This window comes from Rhipicephalus microplus, chromosome X (assembly GCF_043290135.1).
Source record: "Rhipicephalus microplus isolate Deutch F79 chromosome X, USDA_Rmic, whole genome shotgun sequence".
Lineage (NCBI taxonomy): Eukaryota > Metazoa > Arthropoda > Arachnida > Ixodida > Ixodidae > Rhipicephalus > Rhipicephalus microplus.
In genome coordinates, this window is record NC_134710.1 from 483,778,340 (window position 1) to 483,799,678 (window position 21,339).

A 21,339-nucleotide genomic window follows, 5' to 3' on the forward strand; every position below is an offset into this window, starting at 1 on the left:
GATACACAGCCTATGCCATGCTCCAATTATTTGCAAACAGGACTTTCCAAACACAGTCAAACCCGTAAACATCAAGCTCACAAAAAAACTGCAATTGGTTCGATAAATCTTAAATTTTGATATAGAACTTTCAAAGAATTTCCTGTATTTAGGTATGAATTTCAGTGTGCAAGTTGGCTTCAAGACACTGCTTCATGATAATGCAAGCAAGACCACTCCAGTGCCAGACACGAAATTTTTCAAATGTTTTTTTGAATTGCGCAGTTTGTAGCTGAGGGTCAGGCTACAGGGCCTTGTGAATACAGGGTCAAGTTATACATGTGAAAGTATGGTATCACATTAAATAGTGCCAGAACATTTCACATGCAGCTATGCATATTCATCAGGCACTAAACAAGACAAGAGTAAACTCTTGTCTGCCTTGGCCTCGCTGTCAGTCTTGTTCTTCAATGTCGTAGTGATCATGTTTTGACACAGAACGACTTGTTTTCTCCACAATCAACATCATATTGCCAGCCTTGCAGAGAACAGAAAGTCGTTTTGTTTCACACAGTCACTGCGTTATCAAAAAGAATGAAGAATCACGGAAAAACCAACAACAACCACGCCCAACAGCCAGACGGTTGCACAACGAGAAATCACTGGAGAAGGCACGTGATGGAAAGCGATAGTGTTTTAACGAGATAGCGTTAGAGAGCTGATGTTGCAGAAATTCCGCCGTCGGCGTTTGCACCATTGGTTGTGAGCGAAAAATCGTCCATGAACAAAAAATTGAGAAAGAAGCAAATAAAATAAAGAATAAAATTTTCGGTCCCATTGAGGATCGAGCCCGGGCCGTTCGCATGCCAAGCAGGTGTTTTACCACAAAGCCACAATGTTGCTTGCAGCTGCTTCGAAAAAAAGCACTACATAATGCCAAGTAGTGGAAGAAGTCTCCTTAAGGGGACACTAAAGTCAAATAACAATTTACGTCAGAGTAAAGCTATATGCATGACAACATCTAAAACAACAATATTATCAACAACAGTACCCCACTTACCAAGAAATTAAGGTAAGTGCACAAGAACACATGCGCCGCAGTAGGATATTTTCGAAATGATCCCAATGACATCAGATGAACCGCCTACAATCAATCACTAGTAATCGATCTAGCTGCACTAAATAACCTTCCATGCATCAAGAGACACAATAAAATGCTGCTTGTTCGTTTCTGTTTGATTCATGTAAAAACGAGTCGCTGGACAATATGGAGAATAGCGCAAGTGGTTAGAAAATTCGATTTTCGCGTAGTTACACTGGTATCAGTTACACTGGTGCCATCTAGCAGGGCACAGTTGAACCAACAAACGTCTGCAATCTTTGAGCCGATGGCACAAAAATTAATCAATGGCCATTGTTGCTGCTGTGGCTCCTGCTGCTTTGAGTCTGCTGCTACTAGCGCAGTAAAGCTGGGCAACATAGTGCATGGCAAAAGTGACGCGAGTCGGTCCCGTCGGTCCGCTTCTTGAGGAGGATAACTTCAAGTGAGCTAATCCGATGCGGACCACTAAAACGCAATTTCATTTCAAAATAGGCCCTTTCTTGGCACAAAAGTAACATTACAAGGTTTCTGGATCGCTATTTCAACAATCACCGTCGACTTAATACTTGCCTTTAGTGTCCCTTTAAAGCATTTTTTTCGACAGGTGTCACGACAAAAACGAGCCCATTGGGCGGTTTGTAGGTGCATTTGGGAGGCCACCGAACTACATTGAAAAAGGCTGGGATAGTGCAGCCATTATCGCCAAAAGCACACAGGAACTTTCAAACAGCTCCAAAAATGGACAACTATGTCCATCTAGCAGAAAACATGTCATGCCTTTCAAGAGACGTTGATCAAGCTAACAGCAAACGCTAGATCATGCGCTGCCATCTGTGAGACATTGTGAAACTCTTTATGACCTCCCAGATAGCAAGCGCACGGCATGCATCTTGGAGGACATGCAAGATTTGCTTTAGATCAAAAACCTGTATGTACTTCGCACACGCGCAGGTACAATCAAGTGTGTGTTGCGTGCGTGTGTGCGTGTGTGCGTGTGCGTGTGTGCGTGTGCGTGTGTGCGCGTGTGTGCGCGCGTGTGCGCGAGTGTGCGCGTGTGTGCGAGTGCGCGCGCGAGTGCGTGTGTGTTGATTGATTGATATGTGGGGTTTAACGTCCCAAAACCACCATATGATTATGAGAGACGCCGTAGTGGAGGGCTCCGGAAATTTCGACCACCTGGAGTTCTTTAACGTGCACCCAAATGTGTGTGCGCATGTGCACATGTGTGCGCACGCTTACATGTGTGCGTGCGTGTGAAAAACATATTGACAAGTAAGCACTTAGCGGTTGAAGGGTGCACTAGGGGCCGGATTTTGCTGTCGCGTTCAACTTTTAAAGGCGAAGCTTAGGGTTCCCAGTGCCCTCCTAAACATGCCACTCACTCTCCCAAGTGAATGCGGGGAAGCACCATCTTGCAATGAAAATCAACTTATTCTTGGGAGTTGCTCCCAACTGCCTGAAGTTTTTTATATATATATATATATTGTTGCGTACATGCACGAAGACAAAGAAGCGTATAGGGTGAACGCACTTGTCGCCCAGAGCGAGAAAGGAAGAGGATCAGGAGGATTACGCCAATTAACGGGGTTTATTGGCGAAAGTAGTACATGCACAGCAGGTCTACTGATGCGGAAAGCGGGCGGCAGCAACTGACACAAGAAATGCAACGCTTGGGGGGCCAGCTCGCGCTCGGCTCCTCTTGCTAAAGGCGTGACCCACTGCGGCACATAATCTTCTTCCTCTCTACACTTGCAATAAAGCAAATGTGACTCCCGTGATGCTCACAATACTTTTTTTCTTCCTAGGATGTGAGAAACACAACCATTTCGGATACAAATAAAGCCAACTTGTCAATGTGCAACTATCCCGTCACAAAAATAATTGCAGCACAAACACATTCAAGCGTGAACAGCGCAACGGCAGCAAAAGAGAGAAAACAGAAAGGGAAGAATGGCTACTCAATCGAGCAACGACTTCAGACAAAACAAACACTTGCTATACTTAGGTTCAAGTCTCGCCGGCACACACAGCAGCTGCGCTGTCAAGCTGCAATCTACCGCAATAATTCCAGCCCTCTCACTTTCGGCCTGCCCGACCAGTGCCAATGCGGTGGCCACCCGGAGCGCTAGGCTCATATTGCCACATCCGCTCAACACAGCAGGCCACACTGTTTTTGTCGAGTGGCTGTGCTTGTGCACACAAACACTGACTAGTTCTCAGTAAAACTAATTGGAAGAAAGAGATAAACCTTCAGTTCTTCTAACAGAAGCACAGATGGTGACCTAAGATTCGCGTGATCAAAGAATGATTAATGAAGAAATGAGGATTGAGATGGGTAAAATCTGTTAGTGAACTGTGCAATCTTGAAACTAAATTGCCTCAATTACTGGCCAATGCCTGTAAAATACTATGAGAAGCCATTCATTACTTGTGTAAGGAACAAATGAGGCTGAGAAAGCATAATAGTATAGTAATAATATCTTACGTTCCAAAACCACAATATGATTGCAAGGCACACCATCGTGGAAGTCTCTGGAACTTCTGACCATTGGGTGTTTTTTTTTTTAAACGTTCACTGGCATCGCAGCCAGTGGTGCCAGATCTACGGATTTGTTCGTAGATCTACCGATTTTCTTAGCTACCTATGGATTCCCGGATAAAAAGAAAATTCTAAGGAAATTTATGAAATTCCTAAATTTTTTTATTTTTTTTTCAGTTGCGATATCTGTATTCACTACCAACCCCATCTCAAGGACAGTCGGCGTCTGCCGAAATGTGCTTCGTACCTAGAAAATTGATTAGCCACGCACTTGAGTGCACAAGATGCAAACGCACCCACTCAAACGAGCCTCCAATGAGGGCTGCAGAAACAGAGTCTTTTCATCTCTTTCAGCCTCAACCCACCTCCCCCTATTAGCGACGTGTTTCCCAATGTTTCACCAAAATCACAGTGTCTGCAAGTCTGAGGTGCGACCAGCTGCACCTCTATCATGGTGGTCTCTAGAAGTAGAGCTGGAAAAATGTCAAGAAGCTTGCATGGCTACCTTGAACATATAATTGTCATTTTCGAGTGCTCGGAAGGCTCTGCAAAAAAATCATGTAAAAGAGCAACCGAACATTATTACTAAAATCATCAGGCCATTGCATGATAAGGAAGGAGGGACATAACGTGCATATCTGTTTGTTCTTGTTGTTGAATTCACCCTTTCCAACGAGTGCTCACAAACGACCACTAGAATGTGCATTAGCAAATCTCCGAGGCGAACATTCCACCCCCATGCTCTCTGCCTAGAGATTTGCAGCCACATGCACTGAAAATACTTCAACTGCGCCACAAGCGCCGAGCACCCGTAACATATTTGGTTGCGCATGGCCTCAAAACATTCCGGTGCACAATTTGATTGATATATGTGGTTTAACATGCCAAAACCACCATATGATTATGAGAGACGCCGTAGAGAAGGGCTCCGGAAATTTCGACCACCCGGGGTTCTTTAAATGCGCCCAAATCCAAGTGCACATTTTCAGAAGCCACAGGTGCGAGAAAACCAGAAAAAAACCACGGAAGAACCAAGACACCGCACGTCGCATCAAACATAAATGGCTCTTGCCGCTATGGGTGGTCTGACGATTGTGAAAAAGGTCCATTATATTTCTTTTATGCAACATTTTTGTGGGTGCTTCATAATTAACAATAAATAAAATAATTACCGATGGAAGTAATAAATTTATTTTTGTCATAAAATTGATATTTAATGAAGCTATGAAATTTTCACATTATCTCCTGATTTTTTCGCAGGTCCGGCTACGGATTTTGTATTTGGGCCATCTGGCAGCACTGATCAAACTGTACATGGGCCTCTAGCATGTCGCCTCCATCGAATGCAACAGCTGTGGCCAGAATCAAACCTGTGACTATCGGGTCAGTAGCCAAGCACCATAGCTGCTAGACTATAGCGGCGGACAGGCTGAGCAAGCAATAGTTCTTGAAATTGAACATTTCACCTGTACTTTACTGACATTTGTCCAATTATTATCTTTCAGGTGCTCTTTAGGTACCTTTTACTGTGGAGTGTCGAGAATTTTTGGCATACCAAAAAACTTCGAGCAAGCAAGTAAAAAAACCCATGCCATTTTTAATGCCCGGTGTCAACTACCCACGAAGAACGTAGCTTTCAGCATGAAAAATCTGGCGCTATTTCATCTAAGGTATATTGTGCTAGATCGAATTGTATTGTAGCTGATCGCAGACAGAGCGACGCGTCTGCAATAGCTCTCACTTCTTTGTTCTTTCTCACCTGGGTGATGTAAGTTGTACCTTCAATAATATTCTTTATTGGTGTGTACACACCGAAGAGGTGGCACACGACATGTTGCGTAGTTCTCAAGTACGTTTTTTGTTGCAAGGTCCTCGCATCTGCGACATATGGAGAATTCGAGACATACATAAAGTATGCATTCAAGTTGAATTTTAGATAATTTAACTACAGAATTATTCAATGCTTGCTGCTTAAAGCTGGAAAATGAAAACCAGTCTTATTTTGTTCGGCAGTTTCATATTTTAGGCATTGAAGGGTTAAAGGCTATCTGCCCTTAGATGAAAACTTAGCGTATCATCTAATTTTTCTTGTACTCTACAAGACAAGATAATTAAAGTTTCGTGCCTTATTTATTTTTTAATTCACATATCACCATCAAATCTCCCTGCCTCTCTTGCAATTTTTCTCTCTTGCTTTACTTTCTCTAAATATCTTGAAAAACCTCCAATAAAAAATTTGTCCATGACAATTCTTATGGTTGATTTTCTTGTTTCAAATCGAGTGACCAAAACAAAGAATCAAAGTTGGCTCTATACTCGTGCTTCTTCTGAAGTCAAATATTCTGCCTTCAAAAGGGAGAACTGCAAAATTAAACAAGGAACACCGAGACAGGAGCTAAGACTCACGGTTGTATATGTTGACGGGTTCCTTGATCACTTGCCAGTCACAGTGGCCCTCATACGAGACACGCAGGAGATATGAGCCATGCTCTCCAAGGTGCTCGCGGAAACTGCAGTGACAAAGTTACACACATGCTCTCACAAGGAAAGACAAAAAATCAACTTATCGACACAACAGAAGCTTGCAGACAATTCTGTGACAGCCTAATGCGTGCCCCGAAATCAGACAGAGGAAAGTGTGGAAGAAAGATACATAGATGCAGTAGGAGTCATTGTTTCCTGGTGCCAGATGCACTACCGATTGCTGCCTTGAGCTTAATCCAAATGACTCTCCAGAATGTGCCACAATTTCCAGGGCATTAAATTCAAGGCGCCCTTTTTTGCAAGTAGTCATAGAATAGATTCACTAAGAAAGCTTACTACCTCACGATTTCATCTCTGCAAAAATTTTCAGAATTCGTCCAGTACGAGCGGAGTTGCAAAAATTTGCTGCACGCTGCAAAAGCATTCTCTTTTTTCTCGTCCTGACGAAAGCGCTGAAAGGTAAGCATAGAAGGATGCCACAGGTAAAGAAAATATGTCACGTGTGCCTCATGACATTCAGCATTTTCTCTCCATCTCTTTATTTTTTCTTTGGATACACGGCTTTTCAGTGCGATCACACGCCCGCATGTAGACAAGTCCCAACCTCTCGCCGCGGGCCGAGTAACGACTAAGCGCTCCATGCTCAAATAAACCAATGACTGATACAATGGCTGTTACGAGTGATTTTTTTAGCTTGTATAGTCCTTTGTCGTGAGAAGAGAAAGTAACTTTTAGCTGACTTTGGTAATTTATTGTGAATTCCATGCTGCATGCTGCGCTATATTTGGCCTGACTACGGATCCGAAGCGTTTTCTTACCATGCTCAAAAAGTGTTGCAGGGCCTTTTAAACCCCATTTCAGGGCACTTGTAACACAAGCCGGGCAAGTTTTTCCCTGCATTGCTAAAATATTGCAACCTTAACCCCATAAGAGCTTTATAAGAGCACAGCTCATTCTGCCTAAAGTGTACTTGCTCGTCCTGCTTAAGACGAGCAGGGACAGTTTGTGCCTAGGTGCAAGCGAGCAGAGATCGGATGAGCAGGTACAGTTAATACCTAGGTACTCCCCTAGTAAGCAGAGATCGTCCTGCTTAGGACGAGCTCTGCTCACTAGTGGAGTACATACTTTGGACGAGCTCTGCTCACTAGGGGAGTACATACTTTGCTAGCACGAGTCCTACCGAAATATGTACTCCCCTGTAGTGTTCAAGACGAGAATTGCTCGTCTACGGCTTATATCGCATGTCATACACTAGATTGCAGCCTTTTCTCAACAATTTGATTTCCCCTGCGTCAGGAACGTGGTTTTCATATGAAAAAGATGGTGTGGGGTGGCGGTGAGCCATGCATAGCTGTCCGTCAACACGAAAAACAAACTTGCCATTTTTGTCAACTTTTTTGAGAGATGATAATTTGGATACAGTTTATCAAGCGTCTGGAAGTGAAGACAGTGATGGAAGTGAAGACAGTGATGACAGTGAATTGAACAGCTCCTCCAGTAATGATAACCACAGCTCAAAAGCAAAAATCATGAGTGCTCGCCAGTGAAGCCGCTTTGCGTAATTCCATGCTTCCAAATTTTCCCCACAACCCTGAATCTTCCCAAGTGAAACAGGTGAAACAGCCCAAGGAGGCTCACCACCGTATTTTAGAACGTTCCTTCACTCAATGCTTCACCTTGACTTGAAAAAGGCGATAGGAGTGCCGTCTTTTGGCATACGAAGTCACTGCATATCGGCAATATTCTGCAGCGATTCTTGAGAAGTGCAGTGTCCATTTCAGTTGATCAGCGGCGTAGTGCTATACTCAGTCAAGTGAAAGGCAGAATTCAAGCCGAGGAGCGTTTCTGAATATGGGGGTTAGCCTACAAAAGTGAAGAAAGATGTGGCGTATGGAACAGTTTTATTTCATCATCATCATCATCATCATCATCATCATCAGCCTGACTACGTCCACTGCAGGACAAAGGCCTCTCCCATGTTCCGCCAGTTAACCCGGTCCTGTGCTTGCTGCTGCCAATTTATACCCACAAACTTCTTAATCTCATCTGCCCACCTAACCTTCTGTCTCCCCCTAACCCGCTTCCCTTCTCTTGGAATCCAGTTAGTTACCCTTAATGACCAGCGGTTATCCTGTCTACGCGCTACATGCCCGGCCCATGTCCATTTCCTCTTCTTTATAACTATGATATCCTTAACCCCCGTTTGTCCCCTAATCCACTCTGCTCTCTTCTTGTCTCTTAAGGTTACACCTACCATTTTTCTTTCCATTGCTCGTTGCGTCGTCCTCATTTAAGCTGAACCCTCTTTGGAAGTCTCTAGGTTTCTGCTCCGTAGCTAAGTACCGGCAAGATACAGCTGTTATATACCTTCGTCTTGAGGGATAGTGGCAATCTACCTGTCATAATTTGAGAGTGCTTGCCGAATGTGCTCCACCCCATTCTTATTCTTCTAGTTACTTCAATCTCGTGGTTAGGCTCTGCGGTTATTACCTGCCCTAAGTAGACATAGTCTTTTACAACTTCAAGTGCACTATTACCTATCTCGAAGCGCTGCTTCTTTCCGAGGTTGTTGTACATTACTTTCGTTTTCTGTAGATTAATTTTAAGACCCACCTTTCTGCTCCCCTTGTCTAACTCCGTAATCATGAGTTGCAATTCGTCTCCCGAGTTACTCAGCAATGCAATGTCATCGGCGAAGCGCAGGTTACTAAGGTATTCTCCATTGACTCTTATCCCTAACTGTTCCCACTCTAGGCTCCTGAAAACCTCCTGTAAGCACGCGGTAAGTAGCATTGGGGAAATTGTGTCTCCCTGCCTTACACCCTTCTTGATTGGTATTCTGTTGCTTTCTTTATGAAGCACTATGGTAGCAGTTGATCCCCTGTAGATTTCTTCCAGAATGTTTATATATACTTCATCTACCCCCTGATTCTGCAGTGTCTGCATGACGGCTGATATTTCTACTGAATCATTTCTCGTAATCTATGAAGGCTATGTATAGTGGTTGGTTATACTCTGAGCATTTCTCTATTATCCGATTGACAGTATGAGGATAGTATGAGGATGGAACCGTTTTATTTATAGTGTTTTATTTTGATTAGAAGGAGGTAGCTGGTTTTCCATGAATTGTTTAGAAGGAAACTTCATTGTGTTGATCTGACAAAGTATGCGATACAAATAATTCTTCATCATCAATGTTGCTCCTTTTTAGTACAATAAAATTCAAAATCAGCAATAAAAAAATAGGCACTTTTCGTCTAGAAATTGTAAAACGAAATGGAGCACTTAAGAGGTTAATATAAAACTTTTTGACCATATGATTTATGAAGCGGCTCTTTGAAATCATTTTCAACCATTATTTTTGAAGCATGTTCCTCATAAAAGGCCCCAGAACAAAACTGAAAGCCAGAAAAATTATGCAAGGTTGTGAAACACAAGAACGTCGAAGCATTAAAAGACACATACGTGCAGTTAGGCAATGGTTCACGATGCCTCCGCAGCTGCAACTCTGTCTCGTAGATGCTCCCCAGGACGACACTGTAATTGCGACTATGGCGACGCGCATGATGGACTAGTTGAAGAGTACACTGCACAAGGAAGTTTAGAGTACATTAAATATTGTCAAATGCTTTCAAGGCACCCATTTGCATTCATGAAACAGTCATCTTCACAAGTGCATTTTTTGTAATCAGTAATACATCATCCATTGCCAAACCACACTGGTTTGCTACTTGCAATATTATTTTCGGTAATACAAGAAGTTCTCTTTTACAGTCTCTCTGTTTAACCCTCTCAGACGTCACCAATGAAGAACTGTCCGTAAGTGCGTCAAATCACTACAACGTTATTTCAAGGCACTTAATATTCTATTGCAATGAGATCATTGCTGAATTTATGTGTGTTCTAATTAGGCAGCAATTAAAGATCTATTTATCTTGAAGTCACTGATGCTTACTTTTTGTATAAACAGAATTAAATCTCGGGTCTAGGGATATAGGGCATGCAAATTCATTTTTGGTTACGTACATTTTGAGCAAAGAAAAATTTTGCTTTTCATACTGCTTGCAGGAAGCGGCATGCCACACCGCTCGACGAACGTGGTAGTGCCTTTAGAAATGTGATAATGTGTATCAGTACACTGAAAAATGAAGTTAAATGAAGAGAAATTTATCATGCAGGTGGTTCAATTCATCCAAAGTACGATACATCTTGCTCTCTCTTAGCTTGTACTTGGTGCAAATAGCAAAAATTAGTGGTGTACACAATTGTGTACATACCGTCTCAAAGGGATAAGAAAGTATCAGAATTTTGAACTCAGCATCATGTTCACAAAGCTCAGACTCTGTTATGCATTCACATTTCAGTGCTGACTGGCTACTAAAGATGTTTCACTGGTCACCAAGTCGCGAACATGAAAAAAAAAAAGAAAACTAGAATGTCATAAGGCATTATGCATGATGCATAGTAAGTATATCTGTAATGATAATGTTACAGACCATAAAAGAACACTAAAGCAAGCAACACACTTCAGCAGCATTTGGTTTCCTTAGTAAGCTAGAGAAAAAAAGGTATGTAGAAACCACTTATTACCAATATAATTGGATATAAGCAACATGACAGTCATCCTTGGACCGCAGGATTTCCCTGAAGTTCATTTCGGGGCTCCAGCAATAGCCCACGTTCAAAGGATTTTTCATTGCTGCAAGACTATCTTGCCCTGAACCTTACCTGAACGTGATACACAAGAACACTACACCTTTAACTGCAAGCTAACAATGCTTTAAAAATGAAACCATGCTGCTCAGGGATGTCTCCAGTAGTTTCATTTTATCACAGCAGTACTTTTCCTGTCCCAGTTTGCAGATTCGCAGGATGCAGATGTAGTACAAGTAAACAAGCAAATATAGAACACAGCATACCACCTATCTCAGAGCATAGGCTGCTGCTCTAATTCACACAATCTATTATCATATTCAGTCGCGGATAACCAGTGGCCTTCATGCAATGAAAGAATCACCCATACCAATAGAAGCAAGAATTCAGGTCAGACATGCATTACAATACCATGTGCCCTCGTTTCGCTCAGGAAAGTTGCCTAGATATCGAACCTGGCAGAAAAGCTGGAGCAACTGGAATCCATTTAAACCAGCTGATGGGCATTGTTCATACAAGTGACGAGAGACTTTTTTCAGCCTCACTTTGCTAAGAAAATCTAACCAAAAAAAGGTGTCAAAGCGAAAGTGGAAAATGTCAAGAAACAACCAGCAACACTGTTTCACCTAGCTTGTTCGATCTATTCTTCAAAAAAAAAAAAAAAAAACTGAATGTGATAAAAATCTCAACATGCCACGTAACTACACTGAAATGTAACCCTTTGTTTCTGGTGATCCAGTGATAAAGCTACACATACTCAGCAACATTTACCGAGATTCACTACAAGTTGTTCTAATGTCTGGCCGGCAGTAGCTTAATCTTATGCCATACTAAAACATAGATGTGCACACAAGGTGTGGGTACAAGAGAGAGACTTCTCCCTATCACAAGAAAACTTTGGAAAAGAGCTCGAAATTTGGGACTTCCCTGTGCCTGTTTTACATAGCCTGCCGACAGATCATGGTGGTGTGTCCTTTAAGTCATTGTTGTACATGAATGTGCTAAGTCTGAATATAAATTTATGAACAAGTCTTAATATTAATGAGAATAGACAGTGATGCCAAGGAAATTGTAGGGAATGTCATTAGTAGTAAGTGTAATGTAAATGTGAAATATATAGCTTGCCAATGGCAGCGACCAAACCTGCAACTTTCGAATAACGCATAAGATGCTCTACAAACTGAGCTACAGCGGCGGTCATCTCCCCGTGCACTTCATGGGGTATACAGGATGTCCCAAATAACGCAAAAAAGAGAAACGACACTACGCGAAGCAAACGTAGTGAATATTGTTTCAAGTATACTGTATCTACTATTTTTTGTCAATGACAACATTAATTATTCATATTTATATTTGTAACTCAAAAAGCACTTGCCTAATTATCAAATTGTAAATAAGGCAGGTATTTATTTATTCACCCTCAGGGTCAATAGACCTTACAGAGGGGAGTTGTTCTGTTTAGAAAAGAAGTGTTCCAGTTATACAATGGAATAAAATAACACAATATGTAAAGATTATAAATATAATTAACACAAGTAACCCAACAATATTACACATGCACATGTTGAAATGACATCTGTCTGTGCTACTTCCAACAACATATTAATTGCATGCTCATTTTTTTCAGTTACTAAAGAAAGTCTACAAAATGTGAAAAATAAACTGTGAATGCACTCCCAGCAGCAAAAGAAAGCAGCACCCTCAAATAAGCTTACTGAAAGCAACAGGTTTGCATCTTTTCCATTGCCAGTGAAAGCGTTCCCCACATTGGCAGAGGTACAGGTCAAGTGCGAACATGTGTCGCAATTTTGCAGGAATTTCTTCCACAGGATTGTACGTCACTATCATTATCCATATCTTACGGTCGGTCAACTGTTCTCATTGATAATGCAGTAGGAGCACTGTTCTGATTACAGCCCGACTGTGTAAAGTGGTGGGTTTCTTCAGACACGAAGTGGCAGATAGCGCGATCCATATTTTTTTTTAATTGCAAAGCATTTCTTTGCATACTGTAGCCACTTTGAACATCTCTCTGTCTGTCTGTCTATCTATCTATCTATCTGTCACACATATCAATGGCATAGCCTATGCATGCTGGCGTGCCCATCAGCTATGCCATTGCTCCAGAGCGCAAAACTTCATTTAATTGATTTTTGAAATAACCATTGAATATTTCTAAAATAAGCACGGATCTGCACATGACATTTGTTCAACTGAAATATTCACTTTTCTGAATTTTCTTAAAACTGAATCAATCTTCAAAAAAGAAGATCCATCAGTCCGTCTGTCTATTCGTCCATCCCTCTGTGTCTGTGTGTGTGTGTAGCCGATTATGTCTGGGCGCTCTTATAATCACCCCCTTAGTTTGGGGGTAAACCAAAATTAGTATGGGAGGGCGATGTTTTGACGAATATGAATTGCTGGACATGACGCCTACATCGTCAAACCCTTTCCGCCAGACAGTAGCACATACCCGTGGGCACCTATGAATCACAGGTGATTGACAGTTTACATCTACCCACGAACGGCGAGAACCGACATGGATAATTTTAACATGCAAGTGTTAAGAAAAAGCCAACATCAACAGTGTTGACCCGACAAATGCAAAGAATAAACGTCAAGATCCCAGCAGGAAATAAATTCTGGCATTCTGCAAGTCGATCAAATATTCTACCACAGAGCCACACCAGGTCTCGGAAATACTTTTCACACAGGCCCTAATGTTCGTGAGACATCAATTGTGGTTACAGTGCTGACTATCCAATTTTATAAACATTACACATGTACTACATGATACAGCCGTCAGGTAAGTTAACGTCAATTGTAGTGAGGCGCCATCCCCTAAAGTTCATTTATGTAGCAGTGTCCAAGGCTACCATACTCGCGAGCACCAGTGCTTCATATCAGCTTACCGCTTTTAGTGTTGCTAATACCCATACTGCTATTGGCCTCGTTACGCAGTTGTAAACAACTGCTTGTGTAAAACATATGTGGCTGTTTAACGTATGTCTGAACGTAAATTTATACATACCTTTAGTGCCACTTGGTAACATTTTGCTCAATAAAAAGAAATTACAACACAGTCACCTTTCATCTGCATAACATTGATTCCAAAGCTACGTGGAACCTGCCCTATATTTCTTTCATTGATACTGGCTACTTCAATATGACCTTGTTTGAGGGTGCTACTTCCTGATGCACGCAGCGCTCTAATCACGTGCTATTTTTCGTATTTCATAGGCTTTCTTAATTAATGGTAAAAAATGAGCATGCAATTAGTATGTGGTTGAAAGTAGCACAGACAGGTGTTCAACATTTGTACATATGCCCCATTAGCATTTTGATTATTAGGCAAATACTTTAAAATTTATGAATACAATTATGACTTATTATCATAGGCAAAAAAATGAGTAACAGCTACTACAGTATACTGGAAACAATATGCACTCGGTTCACTTCACGTATTACCGCTCCTTTTTTTTTTTTTTTTTTTTTTTGCGGACACCTTGTATATGTGAATTTAAGGGGGCAGACTGCTCTTAGACATCTTTTGTTTATTTCTTCAGTGATCTTGATGAAACTGTGCAGAATTATGCTGTTTTTTCTGCTGATTTCAAATGTTTAATTAGTTTTCCTGTAACTCATTTTATTCCTGAGATAATTTAAGTTCATCCCCTATTGTTTAAGGCTGTCATACAAAAAAGTGCTTAATTAAAAGTGACATTTAAAATATCCCAACATAGACTAATGACTATTGATTGAATTAATGCAAGAGTTTTTTTGTTTTTAAGCCTTTCTTAATTATTTTACAGCAAAATGAACTATCCATCTTCAAAAGCAGTTGAAATCATGTTAAAATCTTTACGAGTGATTAATTAAAAAGGCTTGTTCTCTAAATTCTGCTCCCATACTTGCACCCTACACACATACAGGTTTCCATTGCAAAAAGAATTATTATTGTACCTGCCCTAACTGCAGAGATATTGAGGCCTCAAAATTGAACTGTTGTAAATTTACTTCTTTGAGAAAAATGGAAAAAACTGAAAACACACAGCTTCTTCAAAAAGCGACAATCATGGTGTGCATGTTTTGCAAACCTCATAAAAGTGCTCATGAATTCGTAGCAGAGCTTCTAACACAGGTGCCGGCAAATTAGAAAGAGGCCTCGAAGCTAGTTCCCCATTTTTTTGCAGATTCTGCATGTCAACAGCACCAAGAATCTGGACAGTTAGAATGACATCACAAAAAAATTACCACTTCCTGGTGTGTGAAAATTTGCAGAGAGATAGCGAAATACTTGCAGATACTAGATATGTCAATGTTAAAAACCGATTTTTTTTGTCACTTTTTGGTCCCAAAGAACAGTCTGCCCCCTTAAACCTGGTAGTATTGTCAGTACCGCCAGTAGCCATGACGGCGAGTGTGGAACACTTCATCTGCTTGTTGGTGTCACGAAACACGTGATACCAACAGGCAGGCGGTTATAGGCCGAAACCGGGCACTGTCTCAACGACCGCCTGCCGGAACATGCCACTTTCACAGTGATGTGCAAAGACTCAATTTGTGTCAGTGTCACATTTCACTTCATTTCATTTTATTCAAGGCAAGATCGTTACACTTTGCCTTGGGGGACACGACTAAAGGCTAAATAAACGCCTGACTAGGTCGTGCTACCCTGGCAGCAAAAGCATAAACACACCAACAAGCATTTGTCGTACAGAATACACTGGTACATAATCACCCCGGAATGATTACAGGAATAAAGAAAATTGTAAGTGAACAAAGATATAAACACAGCTGTCTTAAAGTGATATCGATACAATGAACATGTACTCATAATGACCCACAAACAAAAGAAAGAAAATAAACACCCATTCTCGCCGCTATTGCGAGATACATGCACATCACTCATTCTTTCCAACACAGCTTCCAACAGCAATCGTAATGATGTACCTTTTTAGTATTATGTGCAACAGCACTATCTTTCTTTCTAAACCGTCCCTTTTTGTAAACTACACATTTGCACACACACAGTAAAAGCTTTGTTGGCAGCCAGCACCCGCCATCGTGTGATGTTTCTTGTCAGTGTTTAAAACTAGCGCCGTTTTTTCAGTTGGATCCACACCAACGAGCTCGTATCCAATCAATTCTAAACTACGCTGCACACTGTTCATGCCGGTGCATGTTCTGCAACAAGAACTGCAAAAGAGATACGCTAAAACTTTTAAGTTGTGGTATGGCAGATGTAGGTGCCTTGATAAAGGTATGTTTGCAATGAAGTGACATAGCAGTGCTGATGGTTGGATCACAAGTGAAATGGCTAGTCCTTTTCAAAACATCAGATCAAGTGACAAGGAATTCTATGAAATGCATTATTCGCTCCCGAAAAGCCAATGTTGTAATCTCACGCTGATGTACTATGCATTGAAGGTAAGGCAAAAGCAGGCTTCCTACTACCTTGTGGTTTTTCACTTGGAAATCCTTTTTCTCCCTTACAACAAAAACTACTCTTCTGAAACTTTCTGCTTGTCTGACTGACCAACAATGCTATGCAACAATATAAAAGCAGTATTTTCACTTGAACTGCTACATTCCGAAAATTAGGCTGCAATATCGGTCAAAATGCTTTTTTTTTCAACTTTGACATATTTCAGCAATATTTTTGCTTCATTTGCTCCTGAAGTATTTTAATCATTTAATATAGCAACATATAAAATAGAAACTGTAAATATATTGGGGAAAACATTCGTGCTTTTTATAAAAAATGCTAAACATGCAGCATATTGCAATTTTTTGCCAAAGCAAAAAAGAAAGAAAATAGAATGAAAATGAATAAAATATCATAGTCACGACATAGTTGCACCTTCAGATTAATGAAAAAATTGTTTTGTATCAATTTCTCAAACCAGTAATAATATATAAATTATTTAGAGTGACACAGTTTCACTTGGGTGCCAGAAGTTTGAAGAGCCCTCTAGGCTACACAAATTTTTTTTTATAACACCTCAACAACTAGTTCTCACATTTACATATACCTCCACACGATTTTTTTCCACATGACCAGAGGTGGGCAAAAATTGACTAGGTACACCTGACATGCAAGAACCCATATATATAAATAATAATGCCAAGGAAAGTACAGGGGAAGTTATTAGACCAAATTGTAAGGTAAATGTGAAGAAAAAGAAGCGAGCGAAAATATTACTTGCCGTGACCAGGAACCGAACCTGCGACCTTTAACCTGCGTTATTCGAAGGTTGCACGTTCGGTTCCTGCTCACGGCAAGTTATCTTTTCACCCACTTTTCTTTCTTCAGATTTACCTTACGATTCGGTCTAATAACTTCTCCTATACTTTCCTTGGCAATATTGTCTGTTAGATTTCATTGTTATTGTGTCAGAACACAAAAAAACAAGCCCTTAAGTATACACTTCTTTCCCTTATTCATTAACGAGGGTCTCATACTGGCAGACTTGGTGCCTTAAGTTGTATACGAAGAACTATTGGTCAGCTGCCAGCTCGTAATAAGTTCACGTGCTATGTGACGCCAAACAGGCTCATAAAGAGTGTGCTACACTCACTGCCATGGCTACTGGTGGCACTGACTGACACTCCTACGTTTGAGTTCACATATATACCTAATAAAGTGGCTAGGGGGATAGCCGCTGTGGTAGCTCAGTGATAGAGTGTCGAACGTGTTATTCAAAGGTCACAGGTTCAATTCCTGCTCAGGGCAAGTTATCTTTTCACCCACTTTTCTTTCTTCACATTTACATTACGATTCGGTGTAATGACTTGCCCTTTACATTCCTTGGCATTATTGTCTATTAGATCTCAGTAATACTGTGTCAGAATGTGAAAAAATGAGCCCTTAACCTTCTTACCTTATATATATATATATATATATATATATATATATATATATATATACACACACGTACCACACACACACACATTTCACATTGCACTAGATGTGAACAAACAGGTAACAAAACACTAAAACTGCTGCTTGAAACCAGAAAAAAACATACTTCAATAAAGTTATACACTTACACAGATGATTATATTAAGTAGATAGCGTCAATCTGTCACATGAAACGAGTACAAAGTGAGATGGAGGTGATTCAATTCATCAACGGAAGTGGCCGAGTTTCATAAGGCATTCGTACAGGCACGAGACAAGAGAAAGTGATTTAGGCCTTATCAAGGAGACAATAAAACAATAGAATGGGTGTCCCCATATAGAGCACAGACTGTTCACCAGCTCACGCACAATGTGAACGAAAAGGCAGCCTGCTGAGAAATGTTACACATAGGAATGCATGTGGGTTCGCTACAGCACAGAGCCTCTCGATCTATTCAATGAAGTTAGCTTTCTTTACAGTAGAATTTACAATTTATACCTGGTAGTAAATTTACTTCAGTTGCCCGCTAACACAGGTGAGATTTTGACGCAGAGTTCACAAAGTCATTCATTGACAAGTGATCTAGGCTGTTTGATATTTGACGTGCCCATTACCAATATTGACCGCAACTTTTTTTTACAAGAATTTCAGTGTAAGGTGCTGTTTCCTAAAAAGAGTCATGAAGAACCCTTTGTTGAAAAAACACATCCGGTGGAATGCAGACATGGCTCTGAACTGCTCAATCAAATATTTCAGCCGTGCGCGCCGCATCAAGGCTACAAGAAGCAGTGAGAAATAGCCGACCTGAACTACGAGTTGTCAGCAGAAGCTGTCAGCACTGCGACATCACGCAACATTGAAGTGAGGCGACGAAATGCACAGGACAGGGCACCACAAATGCCGCTGCCCTCTCCTATGAAATTGAGAGAGTTGAGGGAGAATGCGTCAGGCAAATATCCTGATCACTGTATCTCCAATTGTACTTTAACTTTTCAAAAAAATTCTCTTGGCTATGTATTTTTTGGGGAGACATCCGACTCATTCCAAGGTGTTTTCACACCAAGCGCAAGGGCTAGTTTAGGACCCCTTTAAATACAGGAACTGTGTTCATAATACAGTGTGAAAACAAACACACCGCGAATCACTGCTATGGTCAGTACAGAAACGAGGTTGTGACAGCAGAGGCCAGAACCTGCTTAGTCACTCTACTTTCTATAATTCCACAAGATTGCATCAGAATGCAAATTTCACAGGGTTTTTCTGTATGATGATTACTATTACCTATTCTGTTTGAGTTAAACTTAACACCTAACTTTTTGAGGGAGATGTTTGAGGTCTTGAACCTTGCAAGAGGTTCGGTAAAGAAACCAGCAAGAAGCCACTTCTTTACACAGAATGCAGTGAAAAACTGTACAAAATAACTACTCAGCACTTCTTCCTAAATTTGTGGTTCATTGTTGAAGTTCAGGGACTTACAGCAATTATTGACACAGCCAGCACAAACTTGGTTTTCCAGAAGGTCTTGATCGAACAGATGGTCACATGACTCGCTCAACACTCTTAGCAGCGAGTTTCACAAGTCGGCCGCAGCGAATGCCGAAATGTTGCTTTTATGTGACCACCTTGTGCAACACTCACAAGGTGGTCACATTGTGCAACAGCTTTTGGGAAAATACGCTGGCTGCATCACGCGGTGGGCACTTCCAGACGTGTTCAAGTGTATAGCATCCGAGCAGCAGCTGAAACTACCACATACAGCAGATTTCTTCACAGTCAAGATGGCAGTGTACGATGGGCACAGCTTCGTCGCATACAATGAGAACTAAAATTCCAAGAAAGTGGCTGGAATCAGTGACCCAAATACTGGTTGACATCTGGGAAACAATCTAGGAGATCTACATTCATGGCAACTTTTTAAAACATACAGAAAATCCATTTGACATTAAAATGGCTGTTAAAAATTTTAAAAACTATCATTGAACAATCACTTTGTTATTTTCTAAAAAATCTACAGAGAGCATTTTTTTAACATTTACATATGGTTACAAATCATTATCACATGACAGGATGGTTAACCACAGTTAGCCGCCATTTAACTCAACAGCAATTGAAAATGCTAGTATGACACGGGTTACTGGGCATGTCAGGTTTCATGTGTACTACCTTTGTCACACAAAACGAGTAAACAATTATGCTCTCCAGAGGAAAGTTCGACTGTCAAGACTGGTGCAGTTGAATGGCACAAAATAATAGGATAAAGTTCTAAAAAAACTGTTCACCGTTTTCTCTTACCAGGCGCTTTTACTTCTGCATAACATAGCACCGCATCACTGAAAAGATAGGTGTGCCATGAGTATATGCACTGAAAAGTGGTGAACCAAGAATCCACGGGCAAGCACCTCCTCTTGGCTTCTTGAACCTGACACGATTCTCGCTGCAGTTGATTACGATGTTCCGAAGGAGGCGAACGGCAGCAAAGTGCAGCGCAGTGAAACACACTAGAGAACCCAAACTGCATTGCAAAGTCAATCAGAATGGAAGTTTACATCACCACATGTTCGAGCTTGCCGCGTGCTGCTAGACGGGAAAAATGCAGCCATCGTTTCCTTCCACAAGTGGGAGCCCTGAAAGTATTGTTTCGAGCGCAGTGGGCGGAACCTCCCGGCGAACTTGGAACTGGGGCCACGACATACATACCCACGCAGAGGGACCCTGTTTATCTCTCAGCTGTCTTCAGTGGCAGAATCATGCAGTTGAGCGATTCTGCCAATGAAAAGGGTCACAAAAGGTATTTCGAAAAGGGTCAACCAGTTGAGCAAATGAGCCATCGTCCGGATTACAGAAATGTAATTTGTAGCGGTGAGAAAAGAGCGATCAAACGTCGACAGAAAGGGAGCAACTCACCCCGTAGCATTCCGATGTTTGCGCGTAGAGATCAAGAGGGAGCGAGTAAGCGGAATGCACGGTGACGCAGGCTTGGTTCACTTTTAGGTCACACATGGTTCAAGATGCGCGCGGCAGCACGGGCGGAGACGTGAAGTGGCTGTCGCAGCAAGGCGCCTGATTACGATGCGGGAACTTTCCAGGGCAAAACGAGCGCCTGACAAGCGCTTCCTGCCGAAGTCCGCTGCGACTAAAGGTGTGCGCCGAGGCGGTTTCAATAGTATATAGGTGTTCTGTGGTTTCGACCAGCGGCGGCGTGGAGGTCGTTCCGAGTCGGCGGCGGCGGTGGCGTCGGCGCACGCCGGAGGAGGCCCTTGCCTGCCGGATGAGCGCGAAACGCCGGTCATCTATGACAGCGCTGCCTACGTAGGGTAGACTTATAGCGGGTAGACTTAACTAGAAGGAGGTTATCTGATTGGTGGCTAAAGTCAAGGCGCGAGTAAAAATTAAACCCTTCACTGCAAAGCACGAATCCTCAACCTCACTATTCAAAGGGAAAAAAAAGATCAATGTAATGGTTAGTTCACTAAGTGGCTAGGTGACGTTAGCCGTCGCCCGATCTAAAGGATACAGCCGCATCTATCCACCCATTTATCTGTAAGGGTCTTTGTACTTGGCGTTTAGGATCGGTCATTTTGGCATTTGCTACTAATTTCAGAGGATGTCTTGTATTGAAGAATTCGCCTACTGAATGACGGCGTCACTTACGTAGGGTCCAATAAAATTACTTTTAC

General features: G+C 41.6%; 1 protein-coding gene across 4 annotated transcripts in view; it reads right to left on the reverse strand.

Moving 5' to 3' along the window:
- Hgsnat (Heparan-alpha-glucosaminide N-acetyltransferase) overlaps positions 1 to 21,052 on the reverse strand; it is a 120,571-nt gene extending 99,519 nt beyond the window's left edge. The window contains exons 1-3 of one of the 4 annotated variants that reach the window (XM_075880882.1): positions 20,567 to 21,052; positions 9,570 to 9,691; positions 6,027 to 6,130 (exon numbers count right to left, since the gene is read on the reverse strand). In XM_075880882.1, the coding sequence (XP_075736997.1) occupies positions 6,027 to 6,130; positions 9,570 to 9,691; positions 20,567 to 20,662 (322 nt within the window). In that variant the 5' untranslated portion in view covers positions 20,663 to 21,052. The remainder of the gene's footprint in view (positions 1 to 6,026; positions 6,131 to 9,569; positions 9,692 to 20,566) is intronic. The other 3 variants (XM_075880881.1, XM_075880880.1, XM_037413023.2) reach the window with 3 other exon arrangements.
- Between the last annotated feature and the right edge of the window lie 287 nt (positions 21,053 to 21,339).